Source organism: Neofelis nebulosa, chromosome 12 (genome assembly GCF_028018385.1).
Source record: "Neofelis nebulosa isolate mNeoNeb1 chromosome 12, mNeoNeb1.pri, whole genome shotgun sequence".
In the NCBI taxonomy this organism is placed as follows: Eukaryota; Metazoa; Chordata; class Mammalia; order Carnivora; family Felidae; genus Neofelis; species Neofelis nebulosa.
Genome location: NC_080793.1, coordinates 4034852 through 4055079, shown reverse-complemented (window position 1 = coordinate 4055079; position 20228 = coordinate 4034852). Strand labels below are relative to the sequence as shown.

Below are 20228 nucleotides of genomic sequence, written 5' to 3'. Positions count from 1 at the left end.
CAGGGGAGAAGTCTGGGGGCTGACAGAAGTCCTCCGAGTACTGGTCCAGCCAGGTGCCCAGAATGGAGGAGATGGCACTGGAGGGAGGGGGGGCAGGCAGCAGAGTCAGCGGCCCGGCCTTTCCTTCCGCACGGCCCCCTGCGGGTCCTCCATCCAGAGGCCAGGCCCACCTGAGCAACCCCCCCCCCGCCACCGCCACTGGCCGTCCAGGCAGGGGCAGGTCCGGTCAGGAGGTGGGGGCCTGGCCGTCCCCACGGGAGGGAGCCCTCCATCGACGGTGTGGGCACCCCTGCCTTCCTCAGGGAGGCCTGCCCCTCCCCTCTGTCTGTCCGGGGGCCTCCTGGCTACGGCGTAAACTCCAGGACGGCGGAGGGCTGCCGTGTCTGCCCTGTCCCTGCCCAGGCCGCACACAGTAGGTGCTGCGTAAGTGTGTGAGGAGGAGAGAACAGGCCCCGTCCTCCCGCCCAGCCTGCGTGGGCTCTCATGGCCCCTCGTCCCCAGCTCCTGCACCCATGGCTGCCGTACTGCCTTCGAGGCGCCTGGGGTTCTCCTCTCCCCACAGACACTATTCTCAGGAACACTATTCTCAGTCCAGGCAGCTGGACTCAGGGGACTGACGTGTGAGGTCGATGGGTGAGCAGGTGGCCCCCACACCTCCGTCCTGGGACCCCGGGTCGGAGCCAGGCAGGAAGGGCTGGGGTGGGCTGTGGGGGGGACCCACTCTCTCAGGGGCCAACCTCAGCCCCCGGCCTCTCTTCTGCTCCCCAGGGCCCAGGACCCCAGCCACGGCTGTCTGACTCCTTTCCTCCTGCAGGAGAGGCCCCCACCCCTCGGCCCTCCAGCAGGAATCACAGCTCGTGTGGGAGCCACGGCTCTGCCCAGCGCCCCCGCCCCCGATGTCCCCCACCTTGGAGACGGGGGTCCTCCCATCAGCTCACTTTTTCAGTTGGTCCTGGGGTCCGCCGTCCTCGTCAGAATAAGGAAGGATGCATCCGTATCTAGAGGAGGCCGTGAGGGCATCACATCTACCGTACCTGCTATGATGTCTAGGGTTACTGGCTGACTTCTGGACGAGAATGGAAGCCCAGGAGGGTAGAGTCTGGTCTGGGGTATGCGAAACGTCTAGAAGGGGCTCCGTGCCCACTTGTTGAGTGAACGAAGCCCAGCCAGCACCTTACAGACATCCGAGGGGGTCGGGGACCCCTCCCTGGCCACCCCCAGGATGGGTCCCCCGTATGGAATCGAGGGCGAGAGCAGCTTCGCCCCAGGCACGGGACACCCAGGCCGGAGGCAGAGAGGAAGCACGGCAGCCCCAGGCAACCCCCTCCACGGGCCGGGCACCGGGTGGGGGGACCTGTCCCAACAGCGGGACACGACCCCATGTGGGGTGGTCCTCCTGGCACCCAGGGTTCCCACGAGACACCTGAGGCTCAAAAAGGTGCCAGGAGGGGGCGGGGAGCCGCTGTGCTGCGCGGGGGCCGCGCTCACCTTTTGAACAGCAGGTCCAGCACCTGCTGGGTGGTGGTGAAGGCTCGGTACGTGCACAGGAAGATGGTGACGTAGGAGAGGTCGCTGCCCTGGAAGGCGGGCACCAGGTGCTCCACCAGCTTCTCCAGCGTGCCGGCCTTCACCGTCCGCACCTTGCAGGTCTCATACAGGTTCAGGGCTGACTCATTTTCACACTGGGGGGGGACACAGGGGCTCAGAGGAACTCCCAAGAGCCCAGTGACATGTGGCAAGGGCGCAGACATGCGTGCCCCCAGCAGAAAAAGGTTCTCAGCTTAAGAAGTGGAATCGGAAGGGGCGCCTGGGTGGCTCAGTCGGTTGGGCGGCCGACTTCGGCTCAGGTCACGGTCTCGCGGTCCGCGGGTTCGAGCCCCGCGTCGGGCTCCGTGCTGACAGCTCAGAGCCTGGAGCCTGCTTCCGATTCTGTCTCCCTCTTTCTGCCCAATGCCCCCCACTGCCGTTCGCACTCTGCCCCTCTCTCTCTCTCTCTCTCTCTCTCAAAAATAAAATAAAGCATTGGGAAAAAAAGTGGAATTGGAGATGGGGAGGGCTAAAAAATACTAACCCAACACTTTCCGGCCATTCTGTTAGGGGAACTTAAAACGACCGCCCCTCCTTGTATTAGGAGCATCACTCCCGTGAGCCCTGGCAAAACCTGCCCATTCTAGAGACAAGAACACAGAGGCTTATTCTGGGGTGAGAAGAGATACGGCATGTTCAGTGCAGCCCCGGGGAAAGCTGTGGGAAGGAATCAAGACCAGGTCCTAGAGCATGAAAGGGTGAATCACCATGACGACCAGGCGTCCCCTTTGGAATGTTGTGCTGCTGAGTCCGGCCCTACCTCTGACCTGGAGGGGTCACAGGGCTGTGCCCCAGGAGACCGCAAGTTATATAGTAGCCTCAGCCTCCGCCCCTTTTGGGTCAACTAGCCCTTCTAAGCGAGGTGATGCGGAAGGGCTTGAGGGTCTGCAAGGGCGGGCTCACGGCCCCTGACACAACCGGGGGTAGGAATTAAAACGAGAAAAACTGGGGCAACGTACAAAATCACTTGCAGCCTAACGTGAAGTAAAAAAAGCAGGGAAGTGCCTTTGTCGTGTTTTTCGAAAAGGGTCTTTTTGGGGGGGCGCCTGGGTGGCTCTGTCAGTTGAGCATCCGACTTTGACTCAGGTCATGATCTCACGGTTTGTGGGTTCGAGCCCCGCATCGGGCTCTGTGCTGACAAGCTCAGAGCCTGGAGCCTGCTTCCGATTCTCTGTCTCCTTCTCTCTCTGCCCCTCCCCCCCGCACAAGTGCGTGTGCGCTCTCTCTCTCTCTCTCTCTCTCATAAATAAACATTAAAAATATTTTTTTTAAATATAAATGTTTTACCAAAGAGTGTCTTTTTTCACATTCATCAAATACGTGCAGAGGGATGCTCCCGGCCGAGCCCAGGACCGGACAGTGGTGGGGGGGGGCACGAAGGCCCATGATCCTCTGGGAGGGGGGGCTGTGGGGCCCTCAGGCAGGAAGGCCCTGGGAGGGAACCCAACAGAGTTGCCCAGACCCAACACGTCTGGCCCCCGTGCCTCTGCAGGGTCCCGGCGGTGGAGGCCCCCGTGCCCACACTCACCCCGAGCCAGCGTTGGCCCTTGTTGGCGCCGTGGTGTGCCTGCACTTTCCGCAGGGAGATGGAATGGATGACCCCGTTGACCAGCTCCTCGCCGATCTCCTGCGTGCAGCTCTGTGGAGACAGTGCCCGGCCACCAGGCGGGGGTGTCAGGGGCTGCCTCATGAACCTCCGGTCTGCAGCTGAGGCCCGGTGTCCACACAGATCCCCAGGCCAGGACTAAATGGGCCGACGGCTCGAGGGCTCTCAGGAGTAGTATCGGGGCAGGTGGACACCACCCCCAGCCTCGCCCCCTTCCCACTCCACCAGCCACAAGCTGGGTACGAGCGAGACAAGTCCCCAGGCTCCCAAACCCCCAGCCACCTGCTCGTGCCACCCGGAAGGTGCCTCCCCCACGGTCTGGGGCCCCAGGCCCTCGTCATGTCTCCCCAGCTCATCATCATGCCCCCCCCCCCCCTCAACCCCTCGGCTGACCCAGCAGCTCCTACGGACCCAGCCCCGGAGTCAGCATCACGGGTCTGGGGCAGGTGCTGGGCATCCCCGAAGGCCACATCCGACGCCACTTCCTTCCCTTTCTGCTCATTCAAGCCCGGGTGCTTTCTTGGGTAACAGAGGAGTTCCCCTTCCCTGTCCGTCATCACGTGCATGGGGACGGGGTGAAAATGATGACGGTGCAGGCATCTGGGCAGAGGACTGGGCTTTCACGGGACTCAAAATCACAGGGCTGTAGAAAGGGGGATCATCTGGCTGCTCCCTGGACCAGGACCAGAGAGGAAATGCCCTGGTTTTAGGGGGCAGCCACCCCTTCCATGGAACAGGCTGGTCTGGGGGGCCGTGACCATCAAGCCCTGGCTAAGGCCACTTAGTCGCATCAGCCCGGGCCTCACAGCCCCGTCTCCCACCTGCCCCTGTCCAGGGAAGGGCGAGCCCGCAGTGGGAAGGGGACCTCTGAGAGTTAAGGGAGGAGCTGGGAGGTGCCAGCTGGCAGAGAGCCACACTGCCGGTCCTCACCCGCAGCTGGGAGTGTGGGTCACTGCCCTGACCCGAGGTGGGCTGCAGCTTACAGAAGACCCAGGCGAAAGTGCCCTCCCCGAAGCCCTTGGCCTAAGCTGGTCCCCACTGTGCCTCTGGGGGCAGCGATGGGGCGCCTGGGCCTCTCGCCTCCTGCCCTGGGGGGCTGCCTTCGGGAAGACCACTTCCTTTGGCCTGTGGCCGCCCTCCCACACTGGGCACCACGCCAACGGGGAAGCCACTGCGATCACATTCTCTCCAGAGAGAGAGCCAGCCGACTTCTGGGAAGCCAGGGGGAACCACAGGCGGAGGTCACCCCAACCCCGAGCGGCACCTCCCACGCCCACGCCCGTCAAATAGCCAGGACACGTGGAGGTCCGGCCTTTCCACTGAGGAAGGGAGATTCCTGAGGCAGAAAAGCTGAGCCATAGGCTCACTTTCCCTTTCCCTGCCTGGAAGAGGCCTCAGAGAAGACAGGCTTCAGGGACCAGCTGTCCCCCTGCTGGACTGGGGACCCACCACCCAGGCACGTTCTCAGGGGTCAGAATGCTTCCTGCAAAGGCCGAGGCTCGAGTGGAAGCACCTGCCCTTCTCCAGGGTTTCTGAGCCACACTTGGCCCAGCTGGGAACCAGTCCGTGTCCAAAACACCCAGGTTGGTGGCAGCGATTTGGAGGTCCCCATGCAGGACCCACCCGCCAGAGGGCACTGCACTTGAACTCCACATAGCACCTGGCTCCCAGCGGGGCTCTGTCAAGGCCGGCCCTGGCAGGGGCCTCGGCCAGGCAGTCGCCCCCCCCCCCCCCCCCCAACCTTCCTGCAGGGCCAGAGAGCAGGCCCTGCACTCAGCCACCCGCCTGGCTGGCAGAGCAGCTGGCCTGCGTGTCACATGGTTCCTGAGCCCCTCCCCCACCCCCTGGGGCCCCCTTCTGAAGCCAGTGGGGGGTGGGGGGCAGGGCTGACACCGAGAGGGACAGACAGGGAGTTGCTACCCTGTCACACAGACGCGGAGCTGCTCCGGCCCCTTCACGCAGCAGCCGCCACAGACACAAAACCAGACGCTCAGAGCAATGCTGAGTGCAGGCGCCATTGAAACCATCTACCAAGAGACAGACGACCAGGTTCTCAGGCAAACTGCCCCGGAGCCTGGGCAGAAACTGGCAGACGGGGTGGGGGGGGCATTTGTTTCCGGCTCCTACTCCTTTGCAGGGACAGAGAAGGAAAGCAGCCAAGCGTGGCATCTGCCCCCCGCCCCCGACCCTCTAGGGCAGGAAAGGCAGGGCCCTGGCACCTGTGGGTGACCCTGGGCCACCCTGTTGGCAGTGTGCACAGCATGCGGGCCCGGGAGCAGGCAGCCCGAGAGGGCAGGTCTGTGGCGAGGGGCTGGGGGGATCCTGGGGGAGAATGGGAGCCGCCCAGCAAACAGCAGATGTCCTGAGGGGAGGCTTCTGTAGGGAAAAGAATGCCACAGGGATGGCTGTGTCCTTGGGGGGCCAGTGTCCCCAGGTCCCCGAGACCCAGTTGGCAGCCATGCCCCACACACTGTCTGACCTTCCACGGCTTGGCTCAAGTGGGGGGAGGGGGGAGGGTACCCCCAGGCCCCAGTAAGCGGAGGCTGGAAGCATGGCACCTCTGTGCCTCACCCTCTGCTGTCCCTCTGAGTACAGCTCAGAGCCCCAGGGACAAGGAGAAATGGCCTGGGTGGCATCTGGTCGTGTGTCACCTGATCAGCCTTCTTAGGGTGACAGGCCAGCAGGATGCCTGTCCCCAGCTGACTGCAGGCCAGGCCCCATTCGCTCAAAGGAGAAAAACGGGGTCGCCCGCCCCACCTCCTTTGGGATGGACCTGAGGGGACCTACTGGTCTTTCCCCAGCCCTGCCATCTGTCCCACAAGGCGGCCGGGGCCCACACACCTGGAGACATCACGGCACCTTCATTCCAATCGCCCCTCTGCCCTCCTTGGGTATACATTTCCCGTGGAAGCCACAATGAGGGGCCATAAGGGGCCTCCAGACCCACAGGGGCCTCCACCTCGGACTGGATCCTCCCAAGAGACCTGGTTGAGGGTTGGGGCGGACAAAGAAGGGCCCGAGCTTGTACCACAGTGTCCTCCTGTCTTCTCTTCAGGCTACACATGGAGACCCGGTCACACTCAGGCAGGGTGGTGGCCACTGCCCAGGGCCACTGACTCACAGAGGTTACCCCAGGCCCTCACTGGACGCTGACCAGCACCCTGCAGCCCTGGGCACAGGAGGCATCCACCAGACCCCAGGGCACTGCCTCTCGTGAAAGGCTCTGACTTCCAGCTCTGCTGAGCCTCTCTGGCCCTGGCCTCAGTGAGCTCATCTGTGAAATGGGAAAAAGAGCAGCAGCTCCCTACAGGGCAAGAGTGAGTGTTAAGAAAATGCACGCAGCATGCCCAGCTCGGCGCCTGGCCCGTGAAAGCTCCCCAGAAGCAGGGACAGGTGGCACCCAGGAAGGGGGACAGGTGGCGCTCCGGAAGCGGGGACAGGTGGCGCCCTGGAAGCGGGGACAGGTGGCGCCCAGGAAGGGGGGACAGGTGGCGTCCAGGAAGCGGGGACAGGTGGCGCCCAGGAAGGGGGGACAGGTGGTGCCCAGGAAGGGGGACAGGTGGCGCCCCGGAAGCGGGGACAGGTGGCACCCCGGAAGAGAAGACAGGTGGCGCCCAGGAAGCGGGGACAGGTGGCGCCCCGGAAGGGGGGGACAGGTGGCGCCCAGGAAGGGGGGGGACAGGTGGCGCCCCGGAAGGGGGGGACAGGTGGCGCCCCGGAAGCGGGGACAGGTGGCGTCCAGGAAGGGGGGACAGGTGGCGCCCAGGAAGCGGGGACAGGTGGCACCCAGGAAGGGGGGACAGGTGGCTCCCAGGAAAGCGGGACAGGTGGCTCCCAGGAAAGCGGGACAGGTGGCGCCCAGGAAGAGGGGACAGGTGGCGCCCAGGAAGGGGGGACAGGTGGCGCCCAGGAAGCGGGGACAGGTGGCGCCCAGGAAGGGGGGGACAGGTGGCGCCCCGGAAGTGGGGACAGGTGGCGCCCAGGAAGCGGGACAGGTGGCGCCCAGGAAGCGGGGACAGGTGGCACCCAGGAAGGGGGGGACAGGTGGCTCCCAGGAAAGCGGGACAGGTGGCTCCCAGGAAAGCGGGACAGGTGGCGCCCAGGAAGCAGGGACAGGTGGCGCCCAGGAAGGGGGGACAGGTGGCGCCCAGGAAGCGGGGACAGGTGGCACCCAGGAAGGGGGGACAGGTGGCTCCCAGGAAAGCGGGACAGGTGGCGCCCAGGAAGCGGGGACAGGTGGCGCCCAGGAAGGGGGGACAGGTGGCGCCCAGGAAGCGGGGACAGGTGGCGCCCAGGAAGGGGGGGACAGGTGGCGCCCCGGAAGTGGGGACAGGTGGCGCCCAGGAAGGGGGGACAGGTGGCGCCCAGGAAGCGGGGACAGGTGGCACCCAGGAAGGGGGGACAGGTGGCTCCCAGGAAAGCGGGACAGGTGGCTCCCAGGAAAGCGGGACAGGTGGCGCCCAGGAAGCGGGGACAGGTGGCGCCCAGGAAGGGGGGACAGGTGGCTCCCAGGAAAGCGGGACAGGTGGCTCCCAGGAAAGCGGGGACAGGTGGCGCCCAGGAAGGGGGACAGGTGGCGCCCAGGAAGGGGGACAGGTGGCGCCCAGGAAGGGGGGACAGGTGGCGCCAAGGAAGGGGGGACAGGTGGTGCCCAGGAAAGGGGGGCAGGTGGCACCCAGGAAGGGGGGACAGGTGGCGCCCAGGAAAGGGGGGACAGGTGGTGCCCAGGAAAGGGGGACAGGGCGCTGTTGCTACTGGGCAGTACCCAACAACCAGAGCCCCCAGGAGCTGCCGACAGACATTTAGCGGGAAAACCCTGAGGGCACCTAGGGAAACCTGGAGGAGAGCCAGTACGGAGAGGGCAGGTGTCCTAAAACTGCCCGAGCCAGCCCTGCAGCCTTCGGACTTTTTGCGTTTTGCTCAAATGCAGGAACCACAGCGGGAGACAGATCAGAGGGCCTGATCAGCCCTCCTGGGATCCGAGGCTCCTGGGACAGTTTAAACGCGGCACCCCACACCCATTCAGAGTGGAAACTGAGGATCTGGGCTGAAAAGAAACGGACTTCTCAAGTCCAAGTCCTGGTTCATCTCTTAGACCATAAGCTCTAAAAACTGGGGGAGAAGAAAAAGGCCGCTGTGTGCGGCAGGGCCCTGCCTTCAAGCTCTGGGTGGGTGTCCTGCACCCTGAGTCTGAGGGCACAGACAGGACCGAGTGGGGGACAAGAGGTCAGCCCTGGACAGGGGCGAGCCACACTCCCGCCCCCCCCCCCACCCCCCCCACTGCAGCCGTAGAGGCAAGGGGACCTTTGCTGGGAACCATGCAAGGTGCCTTGTTGCCAGGGCAACCGGGGAGCTTGGGGACCCCAGAAGCTGGAGTTTGGGGACCAGCCTCGTGGAGCCCCCAAAGAGGCTGTCCCCAAGAACCCTTGCCATCAGCCTGAGTCCAAGTTACTCATCAGCATTTAAAGAGGAGGAAGTTTGGGGCGCCTGGGTGGCGCTCAGTCGGTTAAGCATCGGACTTCGGCTTAGGTCATGATCTCCCGGTTCGTGGGTTTGAGCCCTGCGTCGGGCTCTGTGCTGAGAGCTCAGAGCCTGGAGCCTGCTTCGGATTCTGCGTTTCCGTCTCTCTCTCTGCCCCTCCCCTACTCATGCTCTGTCTCCCTCTCTCTTGAAAATAAATAAAAAACAATAAAAAAATTTTTTAGGAGGAGGAAATGTGCCTTGAGCGGGGAGGGGTGAGGGCGCCCCCAGGCTGGCCCTGCCCACCCATCCTTCTGTCCATCCGGGGCCAGCTCCTGATTGTCAGGTCAGCAGGCCACCACAGACCAGGCCTTTGAGGGAGTGTAACTGGTGACAGCTCAGGAGGAGGGTGGCCTGGTCCCGAAGGGGGTGCAGGGCAGGGCCGGCTGAAGGTCCAGTCCAAGAGCAACACCACCAACCACAGCGCCCAATGTCTGCGGGCACTTGCTGGGTGCCGGCCTTTGCACACACTCCTCACGTTTAGACCCCGCAACGCCTCACCTGACACGTGAGGGAAGAGCTGGGCAGGGAACTCACTCAGGTCAGCAGCCAGGACGCGGCGGCCGGCCGGGGCAGGGATTTCAACCTTGGCCTATGACCCTCCTGGCCGGGCCTGGCCGCCAGCCTGATCCACTGTGGCTGCTGCAATCACAGCCTCAGAGCAGAGTCCAGAGAGGGGAAGGCCTTCTTTAGAGGGCGCAGCCCGTCGGGGATGGCGGGGCCCGGCACCCACACCTTTCCACGGAGCGGGTGGTTGGTTGGGGCTCCTGCCGCGGGGCCCTGAGGTCAGCTCCAGGACCCAGGCCTGAGAAGCACCACGCCAGCTGCATCAGACAGCCGTGCGGCCCAGTCCAGGGCCCGGGCACTCCCCTGGCACCTTGTCAGACCACACGACCGTGGCAGGCATGACCTGCCTGGCTCTGACACTGCATCGGGCACCGTGGAGACTGCTTACCAGGCCGCCTCTCGCAGTCTCCACCTGAACCCTAGGAGAGGAACCGGTATCAGGTCCATTTTCCAGATGGGCAACCAAGGCTCAGGGATGGGGAGCAGGTCTAGGGCTTCGAGGGGTCAAGCTGGCACTGCCCCACAGCTCTCTTCCCTAGAGACCCAGCTCTGGACCAGCACGCACAACGCTGTCCCCCGGTTCAAAAGGACATTCTGCCTCCAGGTGTGACTGGCCAACCAACAGTTCCCCAGGGCGGAGAGGGAAATGCCGAGGCAACACCCACGCCCGAGAGCTCCCCAAACGCGGGCCCTTGAGCCTTATGTCCCGGCCCCGCTCACCAAGCAGTCTCCCAGCCATTCATCTGCTCGCTCCCAGCCAGGGGATGCAGGCCCGGGACAGCTCAAAGTTCTGCTTCTCCTGCCCGAGGCTGCAGATTTCTACTCCCATCCCCTGAGAAGCAGAGTGGGGAGTCGCTTCGCTGGAGCTGTGTGTCCAGGAACACGGCGTCTCGGAGCCCGGGAGGCCAGAAGCCCGAGCCCGGGACAGGGTGGCCACAGCATGGTACTGAGCCATGGGAGCTATCCGGGTGGCCGGTCAGCAGCCCCGGGAGCCAGTCCTCGACTGCCTGGGGCCAGCGTGGGATTACTCCAACCCCTTCTAGCAGCCGTGAAGGCTGGGCCTAGAAACACACGTCCGACTTCTAGGTTGAGGACGGACCGGAGCCCCGCCTGTGAGCAGTCTCACCTCGGCTGTCCCAGGGAGGCAGCTTGGCAGAAGGCACGACGACCCGGTACCAGCCAGCCTGCGGCCCCCCTTCCTCCTCTCCTGGGGTTCATGGGGGCCCAGCAGGTGGCAGTCAGTCCCCTCCTGAACTTGATTTGGCCTGCAGCCTGGAGCCTGCTCCCTCCGAGTTAGCTAAGGAGCCCTCCTCAAAGATTGCAGTGTGCAGATAGAGACTCCCTCCCACCCAAGGCTATGCCTCTAGGGCCTCCGGTGTCAAAGGCAAATGAGCCCTGGGGGTGAAACTGAAGAGCTGCACAAAGCTGATCAGGAGACCAGACAACCGGGAAGGAGGCAGGAGACTGGGGGTGGGGAGACTCTCCTATTTATTTCTACCAGAAGAACAGAGAAGCCCTCCTCATTCCGTTCCATCCAGAGTGTGCTCAGGCCTTACCGTCACATGGTGTGGGTCAGAATCCCATCTCTGCCACTCACTAACTTGGGGCGTTTGTGCAGTCTAACTTCTAGGGCCTCAGTTGTTTCATCTGTGAAATGGGCAATCGATGATCCTGGCAGCAAAGAGAAACGCTGCCTGTGTGTTACTTAGCCCAGGGCCTCCCACAAAGCGCTGGCTGGCTCATATGAGCTATGACTTTAAACCTTTGGGGTCCAGCTGTGGGCTCGCTCCTTCCTAAAAGCCCTCCCCAGTGTCCTCTGGCCCAAAGGACTTTTGCCTTCTCTGGTCTAGAAGCATTGCTACCCCTCACTTGCCCAGGGGCTTCTGAGCTGCCTGGACGTGGTTCTGTTCCCCTGACAGCTCCACTGCCCTCCCCATGAACTTATAATTGCCTCGGCAGTGAGCTCTGCCCTATCCTTCTCTGATCCTTGCGGTGGGCTCTCAAATACAGCGGGCCCCCAATAAACAACAGCCCATATTCAAATCCTGGCTGTGCGTCCTCGGCTGGGTGTACGTGAGAATCGGGGACCTCCTTTCTCTGCCTCCCTTTATCTGCTATAAAGTGGGGCTGGCTATTACTCTGCAGGGTTGGTCAAAGCCAGCTGGAGAGAGGGGTGGTGCCTGCAGCCAGTACATGCTGCATCCTGAGAACTCCTCCCTGCCTGGCCAATGTAGTGGCCTGCCCAGAGACGAGGGCATGGGCCAGGTGACCTCCAGAAAGCACAGAACTCCTCAGGCCAAGCTGGGTCAGCAGTGACTTGGCTTTCTCGATCACGATGACGAGTGGATGCCCAGATGTGCAAGGACATCTGGCAGCCCAGAGAGGGAGGGCCTGGGTGGAGGCGTGGTGGGGAAATGGGGGTTGGGGGGGGTTGGGAGGGGGCAAGCAGAAACTGCCTGGTGGTTTCCAGACAGGACAGGGCCACGAGCAGGGCCGCTTCAGCTCTGGCTCGCTACAGAGACCAGGAAACCAGCCCCAGGATGGTGTGTGTGGGGGGGGTCACTGTGTTGGCAGGAGGGACAGGGACTTCCCTGGCCCCCCTCCCTTCGGCCCATGGTAAATGGTCATTGTGTTTGGTTTCCGGCAGTGGCCTCCTCTTCTGCCAGGACCCTGGTTTTCCTGCCCCAGCCAGAAGCTTCCCCTTTGATTTCTAAACAGCGGCCATGGCCTGGATCTCAGCGCTGAGGCCGGGTGAGGGAGAGTAGCAGCTAAAGAGGGAGACAGAAAGGGGGAGGGGAAGCAGGGAGATGGAGGGAAGGCAGACCCCTGGGCAGGGGTAAGGGCTCAGATCTGCCTCTCCCTCGGTTCCTCGACCCTCCAGGATGCAGATGGACAGGGAGGGAGGCATAGAAGCCACAAAGGCCCGCCCCACCCAGGCCAGGAACCTGCCCGGCCCCTGTGCGCGCGCACGCCCGCCGGACCCTCCCAGCACACAAAGCCGGAGCCACTGCCAGACATAATGAAAGTCAGATGAGCACTGGGCTGGTGTCAGGCCTCCCACCCCCACCCTCCCTGGGGGGCTGCTCCAGCCGCCAAAGACTGGAGCTGTGGGTGGATGAGGGTTGGAGGACTCGCCTGGCCCCGCCATCCGCCAAGCTCAGGAGGAGTCTCGCAGACCCACAGTCCCCTCAGCGAGCTCCCCGCTCCATCTTTCCCCCATGCGGGGCACGGAGACATGCTTTATCCTCGGGCAAATACCTCTCTAGGCCCCGTCTAGGCACTGGGGATGCAGAGGCACGAGATCCAGGCTGGCAATCTCCAGCAATTACAAGGTACTGGGGCCCTAGATGATGGAAAGGGAGGGGGCACCAAGGGGGAGGGGCTCTAACCAGCCGGGGGCTCACACTTCACTCTTAAGGCTCTGGCTTGGCCTAGATGTGCCCTGAGCCCCGGGACCCAGGGACAGCCTCTGTCCAGGCCCCACGCTCAGGCAGAACGGGGCAAGGGGGCCCATCCCTGGATTCTGCCGGACCCTGCTGCAGAGTCAGGTGCACAGTCAGGTGGGAGGTGGAGACGCCATGAGCCACTGAGCCTCACTGCCCAGAGCACACCGGAAACGAGGAACCCAGCCCTCACCTAGGTATCCCCAGCCCCCTTTGTGGCAGGCACATGCCCCTTCTCTGGGCCCTCCTAAATCCTTATGAATTCAGGGTGTCGGCATATTTTCTCGTCAACCAGAAACGAGTCACCCCTTCGGCCTGAAAGGCCCTTCTCCCAACCTCCCTGCCTGGACACCTAGAGGCACAGGTGGGAGGCCTGCCTGTCTGCCCTCCACCCTGCTTCTCGGGGCAGCTCTGAACATCGGATCCCTGTCTGCCCCCAAGGGGTGTTGTCTGGAAGGCCCTTGTGGTCCCAACTGCCTGGGAGGACTCCGTCATCCCAACCACTAGTTCACCTCCTGCCCCACCGAGCCTAACCGCCGGTGCAGGCCCAGCCCCTGCTGTCAGAAGTTCACAGACGTAAACAGTGACAGCGCGCGGGAACAAATCTACCTGGGCTGCAGGGGGCGCGGGACTGGCACACCTAGAAGCTCGGTGGGGCCAGGTCCCGGGACAGACGGTGGCGGTGGGGGGAGGGGGGAACCACGAAGTCTCGGCTCTGGCCCCCAAAGCGTTGGACCTTTTGTGCGGCAGCCCCCACGCCCCCCTCGCCGCCCCGGGTTTTGTGCGGAAGGCCCCTCCCCGGCCCGCTCACCCACCTCCAGGCGCGGCAGGTCCGGGTCGAGCTGCGTGAAGCTGTGCAGCACCACCGGGCAGCTGTCGGGGCCGCCCACCTCCAGGCGCACCGCGTCCCACACGCTGCGACTCCGCCGGGAGCCCGGAAACAGCGGCTCGGCGCCGCCCGCAGGCCCGGCCGCCTCGGCCCACATGCGCTGCACCATGAACGGCTCGCGGGCGCGCGGCCGGCCGGCCGGGCCGCGAGACCCGGGGCGGCGCGGGCGCGGGGCCGGCCCGGCGCGCGGCGGCGGCGGCGGCGGCGGCGGCCCGCGCGGCTCGGCGCAGCCTGCGCTCTGCGCCGGCGGCCCGGCCCCGCGGAGGTCAGGCCGGGGGCGGGGCCTCGGGGCGGGGCCGGCGGCGCGGGGGGGGCGGGGCCGGCGATGCCGGGGGCGTGTGTGTGTGTGTGTGTGTGTGTGTGTGTGTGTGTGTGCGCGCGCGCGCGTCCTCGCGAGACTACCCTAAGCGTGGCCCGGAGTGCACGTGCTGTGCGTGCCGTGGGCCCGCGGTGAGGCGCCCTGCGTGGGTGCGTGCGCTGGTGCAGTGCCAGCGTTGTGTGGGCGTTGAGACGTGGTCCAGAGGCCCTGGTGTCAGACCTGCCTCCCACGAATTCCAGTTAAGCCTAGCTCTGTGGCCTCGGACAAATTGCTAAACCTCTCTGAGCCTGTTTCTGCTTCGGGAAGGATCGCAGCGGGGAAGTCATGCACAGCCCTCAGCCGCTGCCTGCGCCTGGCTCTGTGCTCCTGAGTCCTGGAACTCAGGTAACTGTGTTAGGAATGGTAACTGTGCACAGGTAACTGTGCAATGGTAACTGTACACAGGTAACTGTGTACAGGAATGGTAACTGTGCCTTCGGTACAGCCGTGCGCGTAAAGTCCTCAGTGCTGTGTGTGTGTGTGTGGTGTGTGGGGACAAGCCCTGTCCTTGCGGGGGCCTTTGCTGCACTATCACCTGTCAGCCCGGGCAATGCTACCGACCTCCCCAGAACCGGTCTCCCATCGCCGGGCCTCGCTTTCTCTGTTTGTAAGAGGAGAGGGAAGGCCAGACTGCACATTCCGTAAGCGTGTCGTGTGTACCCACTGTGTGCCAAGCCTCAGCTATCCATGGATAGTGGGGCCCCCGGCATGGCCCCACCCACACGGCAGCTTGAACACCGTCCAGCCCTGAAGCAAGGCCTCGACCAGGACTGGTAGAAAGCCATCCGGCAGTTTCTATGAAGGGTATTAAAAAAAAAAAAAAATGCTCATGCCCTTTGATTCAATGATGCACTAGTAGGAATTCACCCGAAGGAAGCAATCAGGGGGAGGGACGTGGGTCTCTGTCAATACAAGCTTGTTTATGGAAACGTCGATTACAGCTGTGCTGAACTAGGGCACTTGGGTGGCTGAGTCGGTTAGGCATCCGACTCTCTATTTCAGCTCAGGTCATGATCTCATGGCTCGTGGGTTTGAGACCCGCATCTGGCTCTGTGCTGACAGCATGAAGCCTGCTTGGGATTCTCTGTCTCCCTCTCTCAGAAATAAACAAACAAACCAACAAACATACATTTTAAAAAACCTAGGGGCTCCTGGGTGACTCATTCGGTTAAGTGCCCGACTCTTACTTTCAGCCCAGGTTCTGATCTCACGGTTTCGTGAGTTGGAGCCCCACATCGGGCTCTGTGCACTGATTGAGCAGTCTGCTAGAGTCTCTCCGCCCCCCTTGCCCCTCCCCCGCTCATGCGCGCGCGCTCTCTCTAAATAAATTTAAAAATTTTTTTACGTTAAAAATAAAGCAAGATGGGTAGATTCAGTTTGGGGTGGAGATCCCTAGGAGGCTGTTTAGGAAGCTTCTGGGCTCTGCCACCAGGGAGGGCGAGAGAGGTGGGTGGTGCGCATTTAGAGGAAGGAGGGCCTCAAAGAGCAACAGAAGGGTGACCTGCTCACTGGCCCCTGCCCTCTGACTAGCAACTCCTCTTCCCACTCCTTCCCCTGGGGCCACGCTCTCGAGGCGCTGCTGGGAATTCCGGGCTAATCCAGCAGGAGCCTGCCCTCACTTATCTCTCTGCTCTCTTTATCTCCTTCTCCCAGGGAGAGGCCTGGAAAGCGAGCTCAAGCCCATTTTACAGCTGGAAAGGGGCCCGTGCAGGCCAAGTGACTCAAGGGGGTGGGGGGACTCCACCTGCTCCCAGCACGTCTCCAACCTTGAAGGTCCAGGTGCTGGGGTTGGGGCCCAGGTAGGTTGGAGAGGTGAGGGGGGGGGGGATTCCATCCCGATACCACCTGCCCCCAGCACGGCTGGAGGGCGGGGCGGGGGGGGGGGTGCGCTTCACTCGACCAATCTCTCTGGTTCACCTCTGTCTGTTTTTACAAAGTCCCGTTCCCTGCCTTGTTCACCCCCACTTTGGGCCTCCCCTCGGGGGTCCTGGCCAACCTGCCCACTGCTCCAGCTGCACGCACATGAGTGTGAACACAGACACGTGCACACACACCTTAGCTCCCAGGGTGCTGGTGTAGCACAGAGGGCAGGTTCAGACGCTGAAATAACCTGGGTTTGAAGCCCAGCTCCACTTTTCTCTTCCTAAGTGACTCCTTTACCTGTGGGCAAATCACCTCCCCTCCAATGCAGTTTTCTCCCCTGCAAAGGGGGCATAACTAATGAGACAGCACAGGTGAAGCACCTCACAGAGGTGCTTGGTGCCCCCGAGTCAAACGGGCCAGAGACTCTGCCTGCCCCACACGGTCAGTGACGGGGGCCGCGAGTCACGGCGCCCCTCCCGCATGCAAGACCCTCTCCTGAGCCCCAACGCGCCTCCCTTCCTAATCCTGCCCCAAAGCGGGGACCTTACCAGGGCAGGGGCAGCCCCAAAGCGGGGAGGTGCTGCCTGATAGAAGAACAGAGCCATCCACAAAGTGTTCCTGGCAAAAACTAAACACTCATCCAACCAGGCTTGTGTGTGTAACTACCGTTTTGGGGAATTACAGGGGACAGGGGACCACGTTAAACACAACCCTTGAGGATGCAATCCACAAACTCCAGACTGTGGGAATCTCGACGGGACAAACCACCCAGTTTCTTCAACAAATGCATTTCAGGGGGAAAAAGTAACGGGAAAACCACAGATTAAAAGAAAAGTAAGAGACATCACCAAATGCAACATGTGGGTTTTGTTTAGTAGGGCAACTATTATAAAAAAAAACCAAAACAAAACCTAAGGGACCACTGAGATTATGTGAACCCTGTTGGATACTTGATGATATTCCGTATCATTTCCTGGGTGCGATCACGGTATTGCAGTTGCTATTAGAGTAACACACTGGGATTTTTACGGATAGAACGACGTGCCCGGGACTTGCACAAGCCTTGTCCGCTGAGGGGGACGGTAGGACACGGGGGTGGTGAGCGGAAACAAGAGAGTCCCCGCACTGGAGTTAGAGCTGGGGATGCGTTTATGCACTTTCTCCATTTTTGTGTCTGTTTGGAATCTGCCATCGTAAAAGTTAAAAAGAAAAAGGACAGAGTTTGAGACTCACCCTCAATGCATGCGCCTAGGCTCTCAGCAGCCATCAAGGGAGGGCAACAGTCTTCAGACCCCAGGTCATGGCAGTGACACATGGCCAGCCCCGCCGTCTTCCATGTTTATCTATCACTCGCCCCAGGCCCACAGGCGCTCCCAGCGTCCTTAACATCAAAAGAGGCTGGGGGCCTCACTTTGGGGGCCACGGCAGTGGGCGGCTGGGAAACCAAGTCACACTGCGCACATGGGGCTCATGGCAGCCCAGTGACCTTGGGTGGGTAAAGACCAAGGTTATAACCCCTGCCCTTGGACGGTCTGCTGGGAGAAACAGAGCACTGTAGAAAGCGGGGGGGGGGGGGGGGGGGGTGGTGGTGGTGGTGGTTAGAATCGGGGCCCTCCTTTCATCCCGCTCACAGCTCACCCCACCTCCTGCAGTCCCGGCTTCCCAACCTTTCCCTGGGGAGTGCACCTGCCCTTCCCCGGGGGTCACAAGCAGCTCCGAGAACAACCGTATGCTGTTCAGACCTTTCCACTGCCAGGATGCTCCCCGCAGAGGAAGCTTACAAGACAGGCAGAGAACTGGCAGTCAGGGGCTGGAGGCAGGCCACATCGGCCCACACGTGTGTTTTGTTTGGCTTGCGAAGTATTTTTACATTTTTGAGCCAACAGTAAAAGGTCAGGTGATTTCATATGAAAATCCGCAGTTCTGGCTTCTCCCGTAACTTCAGACAATCTGGCCGCATGGGGTCTGTGTTCCTGGGCAACCGGAGGCTGGGTGGGGGCTGGCGGGCAGCTGCCCCCTTTGGGCAGGCCCTGTGCTTGTAGGTTTGCCACAGACCCCACCGGGCCTTCCATCGCTCCCTGGCTTGGAGAACCCCTGGACAGCCAGCCGCCCCCAGTTGAAGGGAGAGGGGTCCAGAGGCCAAATCTCTGGGGCACTTTTTCCTTCCCGCTGGTCTGGACCCTTCAAAAGTGCCCCCGCTGCCCTCGGGGCAAGCCAGGCTCACACAGGACCACTACGGTCCCCGGCGCCTCAAGCCATCCCCTGCCGGCCGCCTGGCCCTGCTTCCTACCCGCTGCCCACCCCTTGCCCTCCCTGTACACGGAAGGGGATTCATCAGTGCTGCTCCGGTGGTCGTTCAAATTGAGACCCGGCCCTGCCTTTGCACAGGGTCTCTGGGAACGGGGTTGGGGCCCAACTGCTGCTCTGGGGAGGTCTCGGCGCGAGAACTGGGCTCCAGGCCACGTCCAGGCGGCCACGCAGGCCTTGCCCGTCACCGCCTCCAACGTGGGCTCAGTCAAGGCCACAGAGGGCGCTGGTGGCCTAGTGAGAAATAGCAGCCAGGTACCCAGACTTGGGCCGGCCCTCAGTGGAAAAAGACCTTTCACCTCTTTCTGAGCAGGTGACCACCTGTGTTTTGCGGTCTATATTTAGAGCCTGAGGAGGACACGAAGAGGGTGTAGCCTGGCCAGGCTCCTGGGTCATTTCCCGACATCCACGCCACCATTCCTGGCCTGCCTGGCTCCCAGGTCGGCCCTCTGTGGGCGGGTGAGCACGCACCTTGGCAGGAGGTGACGCACCTTGGCAGGAGGTGATGCACCTGGGCTAAGAGCGTAGGCTTAGCCCCACCTCCTCCGTCACTGGGTTCCTGGGAACCTCCAGGGGCCTCCTTCTCGTCCTCAGGGGGAGGGGGTTTCCCACAGGCTGGAGGCCGAGCTCCGGCTTGGTCAGGAGGCGGAAAATGAAGCATCCAAACCTCCCGGAGACCATCCTGGGCGGAGGGGTGTGATATCACTGTCACCCCCAATCTCTGACCTCACAGGGCGTTACTGTCCCAGGGCAACTAGAACAAAATACATCATCGCCTGGAGCCACGGAAATGGCCCAGGAGGGGCAGGCCGAGGGTTCCAGACCAGCCTGGAGTTTGCTGTGGGGCCTCACCAGCCTCCCCAGGAAGTGGGCTCTCACCTCCCCTGACACTGACTCCCAGGGTGTCGGGGGGGAGGGGGGGTCGCTCAGAGGAGCACAGGGCAGCCAGCTCACCCTGATAAACAGCACCCACACCGGTGGGAGCCAGGGGCCACTCTGACAACGGTCCCCCACTCCTGGAGAGTTTGGGGCCCACCACCCCAGGGGTCACCGACCCCTGACACTTCTGAAGGCCACGCAGCCACCCTGCGACGGCTGGAGGTGAAGGGAGGAAGGAGGAAGAGGCAGAAAGAGACACAAATAGATGGAAATGCACACAGAGACCGCAGGGGAGGCCGAAACACACAGAATCACGGAGAGGGGAGCCCTGGGAAAGGAAACGGAGTCGGAGGCCGGGTCCTGACCTTCGCAGAGCCCGCGCACACATGGCCGAGGGGGAGCCCCGTAGGTCTGGGAGACTCTCTCTTGAGATCTGGAGCCTAGAGTTGTGCTCGTCCCTGCTCTGCACCTTCCCGGCCTCAGTTTCTCCATCAGTAGGATGGGGTGATAAGAATAACGCCACCACCGGGCTCTCAGGAGAGCGGATGATAAAACAATGCCCAGGAGCCCTTGGTAATCTGAGAAGCACGACAGGAACAGGAGACGCTGGACGCCACAGCTCCCCGGCAGCGGCCGCCCAGGCAGGGGGCGGGGACAGGCCAGCCCGGGGGGGGGGGGGGGGGGGGGGGCGCACACGGCCACCGCCGAGTGCGCCCCCTCCTCTCAGACACGGATGGCGACGCCCGCTGGCTTCCGACCAGACTCCTTCAACCAGTTCTGAGGGAGGGGCGGCGGGCCCTGGCCGTGACCCACCCGGCCTCCCGGCAGCGGCCCCGGTTGCCCTGGAGACTCACCTCGGTGGCCGGTGCTGGCACAGATGCTGGCCAAGATGCGGGGCTTCGGAGCGTGGCGCGGCGGGCGATGGCCCAGCGCCTGGCAGTCACCACAGAGACACAGGCAAAGAACACCCAGCCCTTCCGCACCCTGGGCGCAGCGGGCCTGGCTTCCCGGGCCATGGCGGCACGGGAGCCAGGCAGGGGCTGGGCTCCCAAGGAGGCCCTCTGCCAGTCTGCCTGGATGCCTGGCTGCCCCGGTGGAGTCCAGCACCCGAGTGCCTAGGCCTGGTGTCACCTGCGTGGCTGTCATACCTGCTCCCATGATGGGCAGGGCCAGGAATTCCCGCTTGTCCCAGGCCGTGGGCCAGCCAAG

General features: G+C 62.8%; 1 protein-coding gene and 1 long non-coding RNA gene across 7 annotated transcripts in view; one reads left to right on the top strand and one right to left on the bottom strand.

Moving 5' to 3' along the window:
• The window catches only part of RALGDS (ral guanine nucleotide dissociation stimulator), a 32595-nt gene that overhangs the window by 11087 nt on the left and 1280 nt on the right, over positions 1 to 20228 (bottom strand). The window contains exons 1-5 of one of the 5 annotated variants that reach the window (XM_058693664.1): positions 19874 to 20050; positions 3116 to 3226; positions 1489 to 1682; positions 939 to 1034; positions 19 to 77 (exon numbers count right to left, since the gene is read on the bottom strand). In XM_058693664.1, coding sequence (XP_058549647.1) covers positions 19 to 77; positions 939 to 1034; positions 1489 to 1682; positions 3116 to 3226; positions 19874 to 20035 — 622 coding nt within the window. In that variant the 5' untranslated portion in view covers positions 20036 to 20050. Of the gene's footprint in view, positions 1 to 18; positions 78 to 938; positions 1038 to 1488; positions 1683 to 3115; positions 3227 to 13538; positions 13769 to 19873; positions 20051 to 20228 lie in introns of those variants that run through there. The other 4 variants (XM_058693662.1, XM_058693663.1, XM_058693665.1 and 1 more) reach the window with 4 other exon arrangements.
• Positions 12321 to 17276, top strand: LOC131491140 (uncharacterized). 2 transcript variants are annotated; one of them, XR_009251328.1, is made up of 3 exons: positions 12321 to 12612; positions 15624 to 15769; positions 16518 to 17276. It is a non-coding gene; the product is annotated as an uncharacterized LOC131491140 (long non-coding RNA). The 2 variants fall into 2 exon arrangements; XR_009251329.1 differs by lacking the exon at positions 12321 to 12612 and adding an exon at positions 14384 to 14417.